Below are 20,143 nucleotides of genomic sequence, written 5' to 3'. Positions count from 1 at the left end.
CAAACCTCCCCAAAGGTCGGCAGGTCTGCGCGGAGGAACGGAGACCTGCCGAGGTTTGGGGAGGTTTGGGGAGGCGCCCAAACCTCCCCAAACAGGAACGGAGACCTGCCGAGGTTTGGGGAGGTTTGGGGAGGCGCCCAAACCTCCCCAAAGGTCGGCAGGAGGAACGGAGACCTGCCGACGAGCCTTGGCCACACAGGGTATTCCTGTGTATTCAGGCTTGCAAAATGGCGGATCGAGCCTCTGCTGGCGGCAGAGGCTTGCAGAACGGCGGATCGGCTTATACTCGAGTCAATAACTTTTGCCAGTTTTTGGGGGTGAAATTGGGGGTCTCGGCTTATACTCGAGTCGGCTTATACTCAAGTATATACGGTAATGTATTTCTTATTGCTATCCATCAATCACTTAATAGTTTATTTTATTTTATTCTTTGAATGTATATCCATCGATCTTTTAATATATTTCATATTTTAACATTCCATCTTTAAAACATCAAACACCTTATCTATTTTTTCTAGCTTTAATTTTACATTAATATTAAAATTAAAACGTTTAAGTTTTCGATTGCATATTACTAAATAACCTCTTTTTCCTTTATACAATTCTCTTCAATACTTAATAATGTAATCCAGTTCTCATTTATCTCATTTCCATATCTGTATCAATTTTACAATATTTTAAATAGTAGTCATTAAGATACAAATCGCAAGGAGAAAAAAAAAGAGAAAAAGAGAAAAAAAAGATACAATTGTCCTGGTCCAAGTAAACATCCTTCCATATTTTCTCCATCACCATCTTTAGAAACCTGTATTTGTTGACTATTTAATTCTTCTGCCAATGTATTTAATTATTCAATTTCTTCTATTGAGTCCTGTCCCAATAAGATATTAGTTGTAATCACAGTCTGAGTTTGAGCTTGTTTCATCGAAATACTTTCTAACTCTTTTCCAAAGGCTCTTATTTCATCGCCACTTGTAGAAAGAAGCTGATAAGTTTGGTAGGCTATTTCCCACAGAGCATGAATTTGTTTTTGAAAATCTTCCATTGTAGACCCTCACACCTGGTGTTCAAGGTTACTCTTTATCCCCAGAATTGCAATTTCAAATTTACCCACTGGGTGTCCTCCAAGTAAACTTTTTTTGTTGTTTCCAAAAAACACCCCTGAATTTGTTTGCCGCCTTCCGAGGGGAGGGTTAAATCCCCCCTCACTATCCACAGGGGGGAAAGTACTTAGCAGCTTAATTAGGTGAAAAAAAGCTGATTGAGGTACAAGAGAGGATTCTTACCCTCAACTCTTCCACGCTGCTTTAATGTTGCCTGATGTTAGCTTTGACTTCGGCTGTCTGCAGCTTAGGAGCTGGCCATATTCCTATGGTCAGTCATTCGTCCGCCGGTACAAAGGAAATGCAGGCACTAACGAGGGGGTTGCTGCCCCCCGTGTTTCTGCAAAGGCCCCTTCTGTCTGGACACCCCTCCAGGGCAATTCTTCGGTCTCTCTAGGACCCCCCAGTGATGCAAATCTGGACGTGGAAGATGGGAGCCATCCTCCAGACATCCATTTTACAGCTGTAGGCAAACCGGCCCAACCACAAATTTCTACAGCATGTCATAATCCCAGAAGAAGGCAGTTGCAAAACATTAGAAGCTGTTACCTAAGAAAATTACATAGTCCTGCAAAAGACCATAGTGACTAAGAATTGACTCAGATTACTTACCTATAAAAAGTAATATTTCTAAGGAAAGGAGAATGTATTAGTTGTACCATAAATAAATATGTATAAGCAAATATATCCAATTAAAATTAAGTCATTTAATAGCTTCAGACTGATATTAGCACATGCTAATTTATTAACATTTTTGTATCAGCAGAAGAAATGGATAAAATAGAATGTGAGCCAGAAGTAAAAGATTTTGTGAATTCCAGAGAGTGGCTTCAGAAGAATGGTTTGAAAGCCCAGAATCTGACCATACCTAGAGCTTTTTCTGATTGTGCTTTTCGTCATGTAAATGGAATTGTAGATATAAAATCCAAGCCAGAAGATGAATTTCTTCAGACAAATGCTGTAAGAAATCTTCCCATTGTTGTATTATAATTTTTCTACTTTTTTGTGGAGTTGTGGGAGGTTAGTGGGGAGATCAAATAGATTTCCAGATCTATGTTAGCTTTGTTTCTTCTATAATAGAAAGCTTCATTTGCACTTCTGGCCACTATCATGTTGATACCCTTACAGGATCCCATTGTTTGCCTAGCAAGATTTCCTGCTGTTATTAAAACTGGTTAGGAATTGTGACTGAATGGCGTAAAGAGTATGTTTGCTATTTTCTTAGTCCTCTAGGACAGGGCTTTTTTTCAACCTTTTCATCCATTGTACCACTTTTAGGATATGGCAATATCCGAGTACCACCAGTTGCCTAGCAAGGTGTTAAAAACTTGATGACCCCCCCCAAAGGGAAAAAAGTGATAAAGTACAGGTAGTCTTCAACTTACAACAGTTTGCTTAGTGACTGTTCGAAGTTACAATGGCACTGAAAAAAGTTACATGACCATTTTTCACACTTATGACCATTTCAGCATTCCCAGGGTCATGTGATTTACATTCGGATCCTTGGCAATTGATTCATATTTATGATGGCTGCTGTGTCTCAAGGTCATGTGATTCCCCTCTGCAACCTTTTGACAAGCAAAGTCAGTGGGGAAACCAGATTCACTTAACCTTTTATATCAGGGGTGTCAAACTCAATTTCACTGAGGGCCGCATTGGCATTGTGGTTACCGTGCAGGGGGTTCCTTCCTTCCTTTTTCCCTCCCACCCTGCCTCCCTCCTTCTCATTCCCTTCCCTTCCTTCCTTCCTTCCTTGTTCCCATTTTATGATCTTTCTTGCCACTGCTGTTAAGTGAATCACTTCAGTTATTACGGTAAGTTAGTAACCCGGTTGTTAAGTGAAGCTAGCTTTCCCTTTGACTTTGTCTGTCAGAAGGTTGCAGAAGGGGATCACGTGACCCCCAGCACATGGCAACCATCATAAATGTGAGACAGTTGCCAAGCATACAAATTTTGATTACGTGACATGGGGATGCTGCAACAGTCGTAAGTGTGAAAAATGGTCAGAAGTCACTTTTTTCATTGCCGTGGGTAACTTTGAACAATCACTGTTGTGTATGTAAATAGTTATTAATAAGGGAATTAGCTGATTGCAGAATAGCAGGGTTTGAGCGGGAGATCCAGGTGCAATCATTGGTTGCAATAACCTAGGAGCGGGAAAATAAGCTCCATTGATTGGATACAGTTCAAACACTACCCCTATAAAAGGTTGCAACATTTGACAGTTGACAGTTGACTTTGTGTATTCAATAAACTCGTTCATTGTTAAACCACTCTGAGTCCTCGTCTGTCAGAACTCAACAATTGGCGACGAAGGTGGGATAGACAGAAGACCAGAGATTTGGCGGAATCGTCGCGCAAAGGCGGCAAATTCAGAACGAGTCACCGTCAACCGAGCGGCCGCGGCAGAATAAAAAAATAAATTCTCCGAATGGCGCAAATCGGGTCATTGAAGGAATTCGACCCAAACTTCCCCGAGGATTGGGAAGAATACATCGGACAAGTCGAAGGGTTCCTGTTAGTGAACGGAATCACGGACGACCGTAAAAAAGCGGCAGCATTATTGACGATTTGCGGCACACCGGTCTACCGAATCGCTGTCGGACTGTGTCAACCGCAACTGGTCTCAAGCGTGCCTTACGCCGACCTCCTAGCCAAACTTAAGGTCCACTTTACACCTAGAAGATCCGAACTATTCTGGCGGCGCATCTTCGAGAAGAGGAACCAGAGACCGGGAGAATCCATACAAAAATTTGTCGCTGCTGTCAGGGAAGCCGCAGTACGTTGCAAATACGATAATTTAGAAATAAGAATTCGGGACCGAGTAGTACTGGGCTTGCGTGATGAGCAGCTACAAAACAGAATAATCGCCAAACCTACCGGCGATCTGCAGGAAGTGATTGACGAACTTTTAACTTACGAGTCCACTGGGTATCGCGACCCCCCCCCGCAGCAGCATGGCAGCGGCGTCCGAGATCAACCAAGAGGGCTATGTGGACTACGGGGAGGCGGACCAGCAGTGGGAAGAAGATATTGCTGAAGTCTCCAGGCGATTCGGAAAATTGGCGCCAAGACAACCCAGAAGTGAGGGGCCTGAACCTGCTCGCCGGCAACAACCCGCAACTTCGCAAAGACAAACGACGGGGGCACAACGACCATGGCGGGACACCGAAACCAGACCGCGCGACGTGGACAACCAGAACCGGTGCGGCAGCTGCGGAGGCAACCATCCCCGCGCCTCTTGCCGATTCCGTACCGCAAAGTGCAGGGCATGCGGCAAGACCGGCCACATCCAGGCCATCTGCAGGAGCCGTGTTCGCGACAACCGCCTTCACGAGGTCGACGTGTGGCCCGAGGGTAAGGTAACCCCTTGTGTCAGTGGCAAGGAGACCCCTAAACCCAGGGTTAAAATGCCAAATCTAGGGGAGGTGGCGCGTGTCAGCCGGAGGAGACAAGGAAGAGGTTACAATTTTCCTGGAGGAAAATTAAAAATCACAGTCCATCTGCAAGGGGTCCCTTGCAGAATGGAAATAGACTCAGGGGCTTCAGTGTCGATAATTTCCACTGAAACCCTTGAGTGGATCGAACAAATAAGTGGAAGGAAAATTCCACTTAATTCAACAAAAATTCAATTAACGGATTTCCAAAAAAGCCCCATAAAAATAAAAGGAAAAATCAGCCTTAGCGTTAAATTTAAGGGATTTAAGGGGGTCTTAGAATTAATAGTTACGGAGGGACATAGGACTAGCTTAATAGGGGTTAACTGGTTCCCTGCCCTGGGCATTTGGATTGGGGGGATAAATTCAGTAATTAAAAATAAGACCCTCGAATCAGTCTGCAATGAATTTGCAGACGTATTCGATGGATCTCTGGGTAGGTACAAAGGGCCCCCAATTAAATTTAACCTAGACCCCTCTGTAAAACCAATCAGGCTTAAGGCCCGAAGGGTACCTTTCGCCCTAAAGGAAAAAATCGAGGCCGAGCTCGACAGGCTTGTAGGCCAAGGAGTGTTAGAACCTGTTGAGGGTGGCCTGTGGGAAACGCCGATTGTCACACCCCTCAAACCCAATGGGGATGTGAGAATCTGCGCTGACTACAAAGCCACCCTGAACATTGGGATGAAAAAACATGCTTACCCGGTCCCGACGGTGAAGCAGGTCCTTGCCACGATCCAGGACGGCGCCATGTTTGCCAAGCTAGACTTGGCGCATGCGTACTTACAGTTGACTGTTTCTAAAGAGGCTGCAGAGGCACAGACAATTGTTACCCACAAGGGGGCGTTCCGAGTCCACAGACTGCAATTTGGTATTGCAGCAGCTCCAGGCATCTTCCAAGAAGTGATGGAGAGGACCTTAAAGGGCATACCTGGAGTATGCCCTTACTTTGATGATGTCCTGATAGCTGGAAAAGATGAGGAAATGTTAGTAGAGCGGCTGGAACAGGTACTGGGTAGATTTAGGAGGGCTGGATTGAAATTAAAAAGGGAAAAATGTAGCATAGGGGTTAAATCCACTGATTTTTTGGGGTTTAGGATTGACAAAAATGGAATCCACCCTACCCCTGACAAAATTAAAGCAATTAAATGGGCCCCAGAACCAAGGAATAAGGCGGAACTACAGGCCTTCCTTGGCCTGGTAAACTTTTACCACACGTTTGTGCCCCACAAGGCTGCCATTGCAGAACCCCTCCACAGACTCTTAGATAAGAAGACTCCTTGGCAATGGCTGAACAAACACAGAGTAAGTTTCCAAACTTTAAAGGACATTCTGTCCAGTAAATCAACTGTAACCCACTTTATAGAAAACAAACCGATTTACCTGGCGTGCGATGCTTCGCCTTATGGTGTAGGGGCTGTAATCAGCCACTTAGACAAACAAGGAATACAAAGACCAATTGCATATTATTCACGTACACTAACCAAAGCAGAGCGGAATTACGCTCAGATAGACAGGGAGGCATTAGCAATAGTGGCAGGAGTAAAAAAGTTCCATGACTACCTTTATGGTAGGAACTTTACTATACTGACTGACCACAAGCCCCTGTTGGGACTGTTTACCACGGATAAACAGACTCCCCAAATAATGTCGCCTAGAATGCTGAGGTGGTCCATTTTCCTCTCAGCATACTCATTCTCCCTCCAATACAGACCGGGCAAGGACATGGGACATGCTGACGCCCTTAGCAGATTGCCCCTAAACATAACAGAGGAAGACCCTGCACCTGTGGGACAAATAATGTCCCTACAGGATATTCCTGATTGGCCCCTAACTGCTAAAGACATTGCTGAGGCAACACATAAGGACCACACTTTAAAGAGAGTAATGGCCTGGGTTCTGAGTGGGTGGCCAAACGCCAACCCGGATGAAAAATACATTCCCTATTTTAGAAGGAAAGATGAACTGTCAGTTCATTTGGGATGTTTACTCTGGGGAAATCGTGTGGTTATTCCAGGAATCCACAAATCAGCCATTTTACTAGAATTACATGAAGGACACCCTGGAATAGTACGGATGAAGGCGTTGGCTAGGAGTCACTTGTGGTGGCCAGGACTGGACAAGGACATTGAGGAATGTGTTGCCAATTGCCATCTGTGCCAACGTTCTAGGCCTGAACAACAACACATCCGTACGCATAAGTGGGAGTTAGCTAGAAATCCTTGGTCCAGGATTCATATTGACTTTTCTGGACCTTTCCAAGGGTTAACATTTCTGGTAGTGGTTGACAGCTTCTCTAGATGGCTAGAGGTAGTACCAGTCAGTTCAGTAACCTCTGGTAGAACCATACAGGCATTAAGGGGCCTCTTTGCCACTCATGGGTTGCCGGATTTAATCGTGTCGGATAATGGGCCACAGTTCACATCTATTGAATTTCAGGATTTCCTCAAGGCCAACTCGATTAAGCACCGAACATCAGCACCCTTCCACCCATCCACCAACGGCTTGGCTGAACGGAATGTGAGGACCACGAAGGACGCCTTAAAAAGAATCATTCGAGGCGACTGGCATCAGAGACTGGCCGAGTTCTTGTTGGCCCAACATTCGACCCCATGTTCTGCTACAGGGAAAAGTCCAGCTGAAATGAGGTGGGGCAGGAGACTGACCACCAAATTGGACAGATTACACCCTGACAGACTTCTACCAAGCGCTGAATTGGACATTCCTAACAGAACATTTAAAGTGGGGGATTTGATCTGGGCCAGAAACTACGCCCAAGGGGATAAATGGATTCCAGGGGTGGTGACTGAGATTTTAGGGCCCCTGTCGTACACTATTGAGGGGGAAGGGAATAGGATCTGTAAAAGACACACAGATCAGCTGAGGAAGAGATCCAGTGGGTGCTTGCCAGTAGAGGGGGGCCAAAGCATATTTGGGGAAAACAGTACATCCAAGTTCAGTAATAACATCATGCCAGAGAGTGTGGTAGTGGAACGGCAAAACATCTTTTCCCCTGGTACCCCACAACAACAACAACAATTTAGTCAAATAGACTGGGAGGGACCCTTGCGAGGTAGGCCAGTGACCACTGAGTATCAAACACAAACCAATGCACAAAACAGCAACAGGGAAACATCAGAGTCGAGTAACCCAGAGCCTAGGTCCAACACAGACAAACAGCCAAGCAGTCAATCAGGAAAAGGGGGCCCTAGCAGCCAGAGTAATAGATACCCTTCTAGAATACATAGGCCACCAAAATATTTAAAGGACTTTGTAAAGAAATAACAACAACTGGGGGGTAAGGGGTGTTGTGTATGTAAATAGTTATTAATAAGGGTATTAGCTGATTGCAGAATAGCAGGGTTTGAGCGGGAGATCCAGGTGCAATCATTGGTTGCAATAACCTAGGAGCGGGAAAATAAGCTCCATTGATTGGATACAGTTCAAACACTACCCCTATAAAAGGTTGCAACATTTGACAGTTGACAGTTGACTTTGTGTATTCAATAAACTCGTTCATTGTTAAACCACTCTGAGTCCTCGTCTGTCAGAACTCAACAATCACTAAATGAACTGTTGCAGGTCAAGGATTACCTATATTTCAAGGTTGTTGATCTATGTGGGCTTGTCTCTAATGTGCTAAATAATAATTCACAATATCCTAGTCTCTGTAGGGGATTGTACTTCAGTGTATTTAAATTGCATCAGCTGAGACAAGGCTAATCAAAAGTTTACAAGGCCTCTGATTCTTTTGTCCTGTTGCACACCACTTACTGAATTCATTTCAAACTCATTTACATCTACTGATTTTAAAGCTTGAGTAGATTTAGGGAAACTTAAGAAATCATACTCACAGAGGAAATCTTTGTTCTTTTAGGAGACAAATAAAAAGGTAATCCATGCCAAATACTGTAACAATTTTATATATACTGTCTTGGAAGATGGGTCTATAATTCATTTACATTTGAATAAAGAAAGATGCAAGGAGTTTGAAAATAAAGTGAAGAACGCTCTTCATCAGATGGAAGAAAGGTTAGTTTGCATCCGGATAACATATTTTCTAAAAACAGATCTTGTGATGAAAAAAGGCTGATGTATCTTATTAAAAATATTTTTATTAAAAAGATATTTAATGCGGAGTACTCTAATTGTTTAAAAATTAAGCATGGGCAATGTTAAGGGTCTCTAACTATAATATCAAATGTGTGTATACTGTATTCATTTATGAAGATTCATTTGAGTAGCATAATTACATTCCATAACCTTAAAACCTAATATCTTATTTTTAATGAAATTCAGCTGTAAAAACATCACTTTTATTCTGTAATGCCCCATACGCTGTATATTTTACTAGAATAATGACCAAAATTCTAGAAGTATTCATCCCAACATACAGTAGTCATACATTTCCTTTAATACATTTGCATCATGTTGAAATTATGACTATTCAAGTCTTACTTTATTTTTTAATCTGAGATTTTGAATAAAATTTGAATTAAACAATTCATAATAGTTACCATGGAGCTTCTAAAAGCAAGTATTATTTCTTTAATATTGAATATTTATTCAGTATTTAGGGGATGGATGTTAATAAAGTAATAACAATGAAACACTGAATACTGCATCATTAAAGCTGCCAGCATGAGCTTTAGTCTGCATTTATTTATTTAGTTTATATTCCCTCTTTGTTCAAAGCCGATGGAAAGAGAAGTCCAATTGAAATGTACCCTCTCAATAATTCCATAAAGTAGATTAGGTTATGTGATGGCACAGTTACATGGTAATATGAAGACTACAATCTGATTATTCCTAATCCTCATTTGATGCTGTAGGTCAGGAGTGTCAAACTGCCAGCCTGCGGAAGCCATGCCCACCCAATTGCCAGCAATGGCAAAAAGGCTCAGATACTTTGCATGACGTCACGTGACGTCGCGAGTTTGACATGTCTGCTTTAGGTTTTCTTTGCTGAGAATAATGGAAATTGTAATACCAATTCAATGACTGACAGCTGTTTTAACTCACTACTAACATAAAATCTACAGTATGTAGCCTAGAAACTATATTCCTGCAAGTTATCCAATAATCTTTGTTTATCTTCCAATTTCAAATGTCTTTTAATTAATAATATTTATTTGTCTTTCTTAAAGTGATTTACTTGGCATTCTTTTATCCTTTATATTAAATTAATAAAAATAAAATGATTTAGAATACTAGGAAGTGAGCATTTCAGACATCATTCTTGCTATGCCTTTCATTTCATGTAAAAAAGTATTCTTGTGTAGAATTCAGGACCTTAAGAAAGGAAGCCGAGCGCTCTTTGGAGATGTCACAGAAGGCCACATCTATATCCTCATTGATGTATCACAGTCTATGATATATAAACTGCCTGTGGTGAAGGAGAAAATATATCAACTCATAAGAGTGAGTGACAGCAATTTTGGTGCAGACAAGTGTCCTAATGTGGAATGACTGACTTTTTCTGAAATGGGTCTAGATAGAAAGTTGCCTTTTACAGATAGTCCTTGACTTATAGCAGTTTGTTTGGTGACTATTCAAAGTTACAACATCACTGAAAAAAGTGACTTATGACTGCTTTTCACACTTATGACCGTTGCAGCATCCCCAGGATCACTTGATTTATGACAGTTGCAACGTCCTTGGGTCATGTCATCCCTTTTGCTACCTTCTGACAAGCAACGTCAATGCAGAAGCAAGATTCACTTAACTGATTGATCCCCTGTAGCAAGAAAAGTCATAAAATGGGATAAAATTCACTTAACAAGTGTCTTACTTAGCACCAGAAATTTTGGGGCTCAATTGTGGCCGTAAATTGAGGATTTCCTGTACTGTTGGTCTCTCAAGTTCAGTGGTGTCAAATTGCGGGCCGGATGCGTCCACCCCATTGCTTGCAATGGGAAAAAAGTCGCGATATGTCACAACACGTCACGTGACATCGCAAGTTTGACACCCATGCTCTAGCTGAATATGTGTTGCCTGGAATTAGTTCTGAATGTAATCTTTTCCAATCTTCCCTGGAGTTGTTAAAACTGAGCTAGAACCATATTCTTCCACATCAATGTTCTGCTAGTTCCCTCCAAGTGGAAGAGATTTCCTAAGTCCCATTTTCTCAGATGGAATGGCAGACAATGAATTAGGACATTCCCCATATCATTGTTCTCCAGTGATGGTGTCATCATTTGCTATGTTGTCACTGTTTTTGTAATGGATGGTTTTAATCTTTTCAGTGTTTTTATGTTGTAAGCCACCCAGAGTTGTTGGATACGAGATGGGTGGCAAATAAATTTTATAAGTAAGTAAGTAAAAGTAAGTAAGTTCACTATGCTGTGTGGGAATTCTGGCAATGCTGAGCTCCCAAACCTCTTGTGAGTACCTCATAGAGAAAATTAAGTACAGGTAGACAGTGTTTTTAAGACATAGCAGAATTACAATTTCCAAAACATTTAATATGTATTTGCTAGACAAATGAAACATTATCTCATAACTGACTGCTTCTTATATATGATGACAGGGTGGAATGGTGGGTGGGCAAAGGGAATATGACTTTTCTCATTCAGAGAAATCATTCAACAGACAATTTCTTACAGGAACAGTTTCAGAACAAAACCAGGTTTAACTTTGTTAAATTTGATGCTGAAGCAATAGCCTGGAAAGACAAACTTGCTGAAGTTAATGAAGAAAATATAGAAGATGCTATACTTTGGATAAAACAACTTCAGGTAACTATAGAAAAAAAAATATGCAAATGGAAGGGAGCTAAACTATTTTTGGAGTTCTCCTTCCCTTCCTCCATGCTCTGTGTCAATATATTTGTGTTACAGTAAAATTTCATATGAAGGGAATCCTTCCAAGTAGACAAATATGATTTAGGTTATCTCTACCATCAATATGGTAATTGGTGTTTTTATAAACACTTATACTTTTATTATATTAATTTCTGTTAATGTAGTAACCATGCTTACTAGAATACAGATTTGATTTAAAATAACTCAGCCGTCTTTTCTATAGTAATATTTCTAATGAGCAAGAATGTTGGTTCAGAAGGACATTCCTGCTCCAGGAAGGAATATTGAGGGATATTGGGAATGTTCATTACTTTGAAGGAAATGACCAGGGTTTCTCAGCCTTGACAATTTAAAGATGTATGGAATTCAATTCTCAGAATTCTCTATCTGACATGCTCATTGGTGTAGATACACTTGGTAATTTAAAGCAGGACAAAGGGCATGGCCCAAGAAGAATTATTAATTGGATTGAGAGGCCTAGTATCTACTGCACATGTACTTCATATTCCCCACCACTGCTGTAAAGGAAGAGAGAGAATTCAGTAAGCCACCCAGTCTCTTGATTGTGAGATGGGTGGCATATAAATTTTAGTAATAAATAAATAAGTTAATCTTATCTGACAAAAATCATTTCTGAAGCTGTCTTCAGGCTAATGAAGTGCCAGTAGTCTGTCATTTAATCCAAATAGTTACTGGTAGCTGGTTTCCATTTAACAGTTCTCTTCTCTTCCAGCAAACTACAGAAATATATTTTTGTAGTCTTTCATTACAGAACTGTTACTTTCAGCTATTGAACATATCAGTAAAGAATAATGGGATTTTAAATATCACATATATTATCTACAATGTGAATTAGATTATACAGAGTTTAAAAATATGCCCCACCAGCACACCTGAGAAATAATTTTTATAACCCATTCCATAAATCTGCCCACATTAACATTTTAATTTTTCTCTGTTCCTCCACTGACTGCCTAGGTTGGGACTTCTACAAACATACTGAAAGCGCTTCAGATTGCCTTTGCTGATCGTGACATTCAAGCCATTTATCTTCTTACTGATGGGAGACCTGATCAGGTAGCTATGAAGAAGCAAATCATATCAAGACAATATGATGATGTAACACTGGCCAGATGACAAAGCAAAACAATGATGTAGACCAAGGATGGTCAAACTGACTACAAGGTGACAGATGAAGGAAGGCATACATGCCTGTGTCTCCTCCCAGTGTTTATTCCATCAACACATTGGAAACATGAGAGATTGGGAGGAGGATATGGTGACAGTGGAAGGCAAAGAAGCATTTCTGTATCTAAAGTAGGGCATTCCAAAGTGTGATGTTTAGGGGAAAATGGGATTAGGTTTAGGAAGGGAAAACAACAATTTTGGAGGCTGCTATCTGAACAAGAGTCTTTCTAAATGAAAGATTGAGAAGGGAACAGGGCTGGCAATAGTCATAGGAGGATAAAGCTGCAGTGGAAAGACAGCAATTGTAACCCTGTGAAAGAAAGGTTTAGCTGATCTAAATAGAGGTGATTTTAATGGGGTATAAGAGACAGAAACATGATGATGGCAAAAATGGAAATGCTCAGTCTATGCATAAAATAGAGAAGCGATACCAGAAATGGCAGCTGTACATTAGTGTTGTTTTTCTTTTAACACCTGGTAAAACCTGATGCTCTGTTGGTTATTTTTTTACATATACTACTAGCAGTCAGTGGTGTGCATCAGAGAACATACACTATCAGAATTTGAGCTTCATGTGAATAGTGATGTTGGAACTTTGAAATTTGTATTGCTTATTCTGTGGAGTTTGAGTTTCCTCTCTATGCTGCAAAGTAATGCTATTGTAAATAATGATTAGAAAAGATTTAGCCAGTAAATAAGTTGTGGACCTCTGAATCTAGTCTTCTCCCCAAGTGATACTCCTTCAGAGGTTCAACTCATTCGACTATTGTTATGATATAAAACTGAGGGACAAGATGGGGGAGACTCTTTAAATACATTTTTGGTTTGTTTCTTTTTAGTTAAATATTCCATAGAAATAAGAAATGTATAAGTAAATCTGACAACCCATGGTCGAGAACTTTCAGATTGAGCATAACTACTGTTGAAATGTGAACCTTGATATTTTTAACTTAGTTCTGGCTATAAGGTGTGGGCTTCAGAAGTATGGACAATCACAGCAAAGATTTATATATCTATTTGTTCCCATCTAGTAATCATCTGGATTTTTGTGACCAAATCTGTTAGGCTGAGGTACTTTTCAAATCATCAAGAGGAAACAGGTTTCCAGCCATGGTCTGGAGACAGTAGCAAACAACAAAAAGCAAATTCAACATTGTTTAACTCTCTATTTAAAAAAACCCTTAAAATATTGACTACTTTGGGGGAAATAATAGGGTTCTATAGAAGGTAGAAGAATAACTTATTTAATGTATTATAGAATCTGATATAGTGTAAATATGGATTTTATGTGTATAGTCACAGAAATGCAAAAAATAGTTGACGTAAAGTTTGATATTTTTTTAAATGTTGGTTGGGGAGGTGTTTGCAAATACCAGCATTTTCCTATGCTTCACGCAAGTAGCTACTATTTTTGGCATAGGGATGAAAAGTTTTAGAATGTAGTAGAGAGCATAAGCTCTCTCCAAAATGCCACTGGAGACAGAGGTTAATGTATTCTTCTGGAAAGTAACAACAGTAGATGAGAGAAGCCTGTAGTGAACATTGTAGTGCTTAGGTTGGTTTTGTCAGCTATGTAGACCAAGTGAAGCCAGATAAATCTGAAGCTTCTCAATTTATTTATTATTTGTATAAATAACTCAAGGAGAGAACACACATAGTACTCCTTTGTCCTCCTATTTTTCCCACATCAACAGCCAAATGAAGTGGGTTAGGCTGTGTGAGAGAGAATGATCCAAGTTTACCTAGCTGGCTATCATGCCTAAATGTGGGTCTCTCAGTTTCTGGTTGATGCCTCAAGCACTAGACCAAATTGGCCAACCAACTAAATTATTGTCCAGAAATACTGCAACATAGAAATTAGAGCCATTTGGACAAGGGCTTTTACGTTGGAATGTAAAGCTCATCCAGTGGAATTTGGCTTCTGATTTAAGAAAGTCCCAACCACTGATTGCTATGGAATAATGATTAAAGGCTTCTACACTACTTGATTTATTGTTAAAGGCTAAGTGATCATTTAAGTACTTTCTATTTGGATATCTTTAAATTTACACATTTTCCCTTCCTTTTCTTTGCACAGCACCCGAGCAGAATTTTAGATGAACTCAAATTTCGGCAAAACATTCCAGTTCACACTATATCATTTAACTGTGATGATACTGGAGCCAATCAATTTTTGCATGAGCTGGCCAGCAGCACAGGTGGACGATTTCACTACTACCATATTTATCTGACAGATCCTGATTCCCCAAAACCTTTTGAGGTAAGCCTTTAAAAATGGTCCAGGCCCATTTTTACCAAAGAGAAAAATAAAGAATAATTTAAGAATGATTTTAGACACATTGGAATATTACAAAATGCACCCAGGGAAACAAATGGCTTTGATTTTTTTAGATGCATAGAAAGCTTTTGATAATGTCAATTGGCAATTTATGGTCCAACAACTAAAATATATGGATTTTGAAGAAAATTTCATGAATATAATTCAAACAATTTATCATAGACAAACTGCCAAAATAATTGCGAATGGAGATTTTACGGAGAGTTTCAACATTAAAAAAGGCACAAAACAAGGGTGTCCATTATCTCCACTATTATTTATTTTAACTCTGGAAGTGTTGAACAGGAATGTTAGACAGGATCTAGAAATTAAAGGAATGGAGATAAAAGATGAAAAGTAGAAACTACAAGCATTTGGGGATGTCTTGGTTTTTATATTAGAGGATCTGTTAGAGACAAGTTCTAAATTATTAGCAAAGATTGAAGAATTTGAAGAAGTAGCAGGATTGAAAATCAATAGAGAAAAGACTAAAGTTATAGTTAAAAACCTTACAAATAAACAAAAAAAAACAATTATCAGAAAAAACAGACCTCCAAGTAGTTAAGAAAGTTAAATATTTGGGAATATATCTAACAACAAGGAATGTAACAATAAAAGAAGATAATTATATAAAATTATTAAAACAAATAAAACTAGATTTGGAAAAATGGAAAAATTTACAACTATCAATGTTAGGAAGAATAGCGACTGTGAAAATGAACATTTTACCAAAACTACTTTTTTAATTTCAAACAATACCAATAAAAATTAACAATTTTTTTCAATGAATTAAATACATCGATATTGAAATTTATCTGCCAAGGAAAAAAGCGAGAATCTGACTGAAAATGTTACAAGAAGCAAAAGAAAATGGAGGCTTTGGGCTACCAGACTGGGTCTTGTACTATCAAGCAGCTGGATTAACATGGTAAAAAGAATGGATAACTCTTAGAACAGGAGTATTCAAACTTGGCCCTTTTATGACTTCTGGACTTCAACTCCCAGAATTCCTCAGGCAGTTATAGAAAGGCCAAGTTTGAAGACCCCTGTCTTAGAAACAAAAGAGTATTATACCTGGAAGGGCATGACCTACAACTTGGATGGCATGCTTATCTATGGTATGGGAAGAACAAAATTCACAAATACTTTCAAAACCACTATGTAAGAAATGCACTCCTTTTCACATGGGAAAAGGTAAAATCAAGAACCCACATGAAAATACCAGGATGGATTTTGAAAACAGAGGCGTTTGTACACCCAAATTTAATTAATTATGAGAAATTTGTGACTTATAAAGATATTTTGAATACTGAGGGGAAACTACAAACTAAACAAGAATGGGAAGAACAAGGCATTGAGCTATCATGCTGGCCACATCTGCAAATAGAAATGAGATATGAAAAAGATGCAAAAATATATAGTTTTTACAAAGATCAGTTAAAGGTATAACTTCATTTTGATACCATTTTAGTTTCTGGCTCAAATTATTGTATTTTCTCCACTGAATATAGTCTCTGGGGCACTTGAGGAAATTGCTGCTCTATGTATGGCAATGCTTAATTAACATGTGGAAAGTGTTGATATTAAAACCAACAGTAATATGGTGATAATTAAAATAAGGTTATTTATTTTAGGGACATTTGCATGCTTTTGGGCTATATAGTGCCTACAAAACTAATTAGTAGCTCATAAGCTATTGTGAAGATAACATTATAAAAATCTCTGGCTAAAAATATTACATACTTTGTGCTCTCTGAATTTGGTTGTTTGTTTGCAGACATTTTATTATCTGACTAGGTAACATCATCAGCACTAATCAGGTGTTAGTTGGTGAGGTAACAAAATGTTTGCAAGAAATCAATGAAGCTCAGAGGGAGTCCATAGTTCAACCCCAAGCTGTGTAAATTCTTTTCTATTGGAATTACATTCTTTTAGTTAAGAGAGGGGGGAAAAAGGCTAAGAACTACTAAGGGTTAAGCCTTTTGCTGTCAGGATCCTTTCTCACATTTAAAAATTATGGAGGACTCTAAAACAATTTATATTTCTATGGGATATATTTATCAATATTTCTGAATTAAAAATTAAAATTCATGCATTCATCAAATATTTATTGAATATTAAATCCACTAGATATTAACTAAAATATTTTGCATTCAAAAAACATATTTTGGAACAAATAAAAATAAGAGGGACATTATTTTAATTTTTTGCAAATATCTTCAATGTCTGGCAAATAATTTTGATATTGTGGACCCCTGACAGACATGCAAGGACCAAGGACCATACTTTAAGAAACACTATAGAAAATTCTTCTTGGGAAATCAATGCTCAGAAAGAATAGGTGAAGCAATAAAATATTACTCTAAAGCCTGCTTAATACGTGAAGCGGTTGCACTATAGACTGTATACTGTAGATAATGCCTTGTAATTATTTGCTTTTTTTCCCCCAAAGATGTTCTGTGGTGTTTGTGCTGCTCAACAGTTGTAACAAGTGGTTTACTTTTTGACAGAGTGAGGATATATATTTGGTTAGAAGAGAGATAGAACGAGGAGCAAAACAACTGAAGGAAGTACAATCCCTTTACACTGGCAGCAATTTGATGGATTTGTTTAATGGAGCAAAAGATCTTCACGATAAGTATGTGCTTCTTCTTTGTTTCTTCATTCTTTAGCTCTTATTTCATGATTTTACTTGACTAAAATATGCATAGGACAATTTTTGTCACAATGGTTTTTATTTTGAAAGACAAGGGTAAGGAAATAATCATTGATGTCAATAAAATCAAGCACTCTAAGACGAAAGAAACAACTAGAAAAAGCCAGTGCTTTTATTGCTCAAAACAATAATGAACTGGAAAATATACTGCTCAAAAAAATAAAGGGAACACAAAATAAGACATCCTACTATTAAATACAGTACATTGTATTGTTTAAGTGTTCCCTTTATTTTTTTGAGCAGTGTATAATACTCCTCTGAAAAACCTCAAGGCATCTTTACAGGTAGTCCACAACTTGAAACAGTTCATTTAGTGACCAAAGTTACAATGGCACTGAAGAAAGTGACTTCTGACCATTTTTCACACTTATGACCGCTGCAGCATCCCCATGGTCATGTGATCATAATTTGGACGCTTGGCAACTGACTCATATTTATGACAGTTGCAGTGTCCCAGGGTCATGTGATCCCCTTTTGTGACCTAACAAGCAAAGTCAATGGAGAAGCCAGGTTCACTTAACAACTGTGTTACTAACTTAACTGGAGTGATTCACTTAACACTTGTGGCAAGAAAGGTCATAAAATGGGGCAAAAGTCATTTAACAACTGTCTCATTTAGCAACAGAAATTTTGGGCTCTATTGTGGCTGTACGTTGAGGACTGCCAACATTGTAAGACAGTCTGAGATAAAATAAATTTACCTCTATAGCAGGCATGTCAAACTGCCGGTCCGTGGGCCAGTTGCATCATGCCGAAACCGTGCCCACCCCATTGCTCTTTTTTAGTTTTGTTAGAACCCATGTTTTTGTGCAAAGATTCCCATTTCTTATGGGAGGAAATGATTTAAGTGCTGATAGTTCCTGTATTTTTTCCCCATGAATGGGCATCAGACACATCCCTTACTCTCAAGTGGGATTCCTTTATTAAATCAGTGACAACTCCTTAATTCTAATACTGAGTCTGTTTCAGACTGTTTGTCAATAGCCCCTTCAGAATCAGATACTATTTCAGATTCTTCTGACTTATTTTCAGTAACCGCTTCTTTTTTTGAAACAAGTTTTATTAATTTTCCAATTTTACAGATATTTATGAAGCAATGTGGTGATTGGGTAATCAAAAGTCCAATAACAAAATCTTTTTGTACATATCTCAGGTTACATCAGCAGAAATTCCCTCTCCAATTCCCTTAATTACAATATCACAATCAAATTAATACATTTCTAGTTATAGCATGGTCAGTTGAGACAATTATCAATATATTTTAACTTATACTTATCCATGTCCTGTTTTTAAATTTTACCTAATTTCAATTACAGTGTCTAAATTAGCCTTTAGTATACATAATACTTAGTTTTCAAGTAACCCAAATTTCCCCTATTTCATTATATAGTAGTTGTCCGATCTAAAATACATATATTGTTTGCTTGAATACATTCTTATTTTATTTCACAAATATATTCTATTTCTCATCTTAATGGTTCATCAATTATTAATAAAGTATATTTTATTATACCATCCCAAGTTCTATAATATAATTCAAAACTATGTTCTAATAGCTGATTTTCATTTCCCTTGCAAATCTAAATCCTAAATCTAAAAACAATTTATATCTTTTAAAAACTCCGTTTAGCCCATTAAAAGAGATTTCAGGCTCTGTCATTATAAATCACAAAAGAAAAGAACCCATTTTTTAAATCTAACTCTGGCTTTCTTTTTGGGCCAAGCAGGCTTCCATACCAGTGCCTTTAAGTTCTCAAGTGGGTCTCCCTTCATTCCTACACATGTTGTTTCAATCAAGTGAGACCATCCAGTTGTCAATTTTTCAAAGGAACTGGCCCCTTTATAATCATTAAGTTGTTGCTCTAATAATTCAAATCCCCATGTTTGATTTAGTATAGTTGTCGTTGGTTCAGTCTGGTCTTCTTCTTCTTCCGGTCCCATCTGGATTGGATAAGAGGTCATGTCCAGTGTTGTAGTTGTTGTTTGGCTGGCTGGATTCTCAATATACTGTGCTTGAAGATCTTTAACACCCTCCATCTTAGTGTTGTTTTCTTCGGCTTCTGTTTTTTTTTTGGATTGTAGGTTTTGTAATTGAGATCAAGGTTTGTGTGTCAAAGCTCTCAGTAGATTGTACTTGTTGTTCTTTAAACTCCCCTGTTTTAATATTAATTTCTTCCTCTTCTGTTGTTTTTTGGATTGTCAGTTCATCAATTGCAATCAGGGCTTCATCTGGTAGGTTTAAGCTGGCACCTTTATCTTTCAGTCTGGAATTCATTAGTTCAGTCACTTCAAGGATTTTTTCAAGTATAAGTTTATAGTTAAGTTGTGGGCAGTATTCCTCCATTTCTACAGTGTTTACAGATAGGTCTTTGGTGGAGGCTATTTTTGATAAGGGTCAGCAAATGTCCACCTCCACAATTCCTAGAAGTTGTTTTCGCTGTCAGGTGTTTCAAGTTCTTATATTTAAAAATAGTGCCAAGGACAAATCTGGGCTGGAGCCAGATCTCACAATAAAAGGAAAGTTTCCTTGCTATACCAGGCTTCGCCACAAGATGTCCACAATAGCATGTAAAATCTTTTTC

General features: G+C 38.6%; 1 protein-coding gene across 1 annotated transcript in view; it reads left to right on the top strand.

The window, feature by feature from the left end:
* The window catches only part of VWA3B (von Willebrand factor A domain containing 3B), a gene marked incomplete at both ends in the record, with an annotated part of 114,378 nt that overhangs the window by 53,260 nt on the left and 40,975 nt on the right, over positions 1-20,143 (top strand). Inside the window, 7 exons of the mRNA XM_081326387.1 lie at positions 1,867-2,063; positions 8,415-8,569; positions 9,820-9,958; positions 11,143-11,274; positions 12,319-12,417; positions 14,606-14,788; positions 17,356-17,483. Coding sequence (XP_081182513.1) covers positions 1,867-2,063; positions 8,415-8,569; positions 9,820-9,958; positions 11,143-11,274; positions 12,319-12,417; positions 14,606-14,788; positions 17,356-17,483 — 1,033 coding nt within the window. The remainder of the gene's footprint in view (positions 1-1,866; positions 2,064-8,414; positions 8,570-9,819; positions 9,959-11,142; positions 11,275-12,318; positions 12,418-14,605; positions 14,789-17,355; positions 17,484-20,143) is intronic.

Source organism: Vipera berus (genome assembly GCF_964194415.1).
Source record: "Vipera berus genome assembly, chromosome: 4".
In the NCBI taxonomy this organism is placed as follows: domain Eukaryota; kingdom Metazoa; phylum Chordata; class Lepidosauria; order Squamata; family Viperidae; genus Vipera; species Vipera berus.
This window is presented reverse-complemented; position numbering and strand designations above follow the sequence as displayed.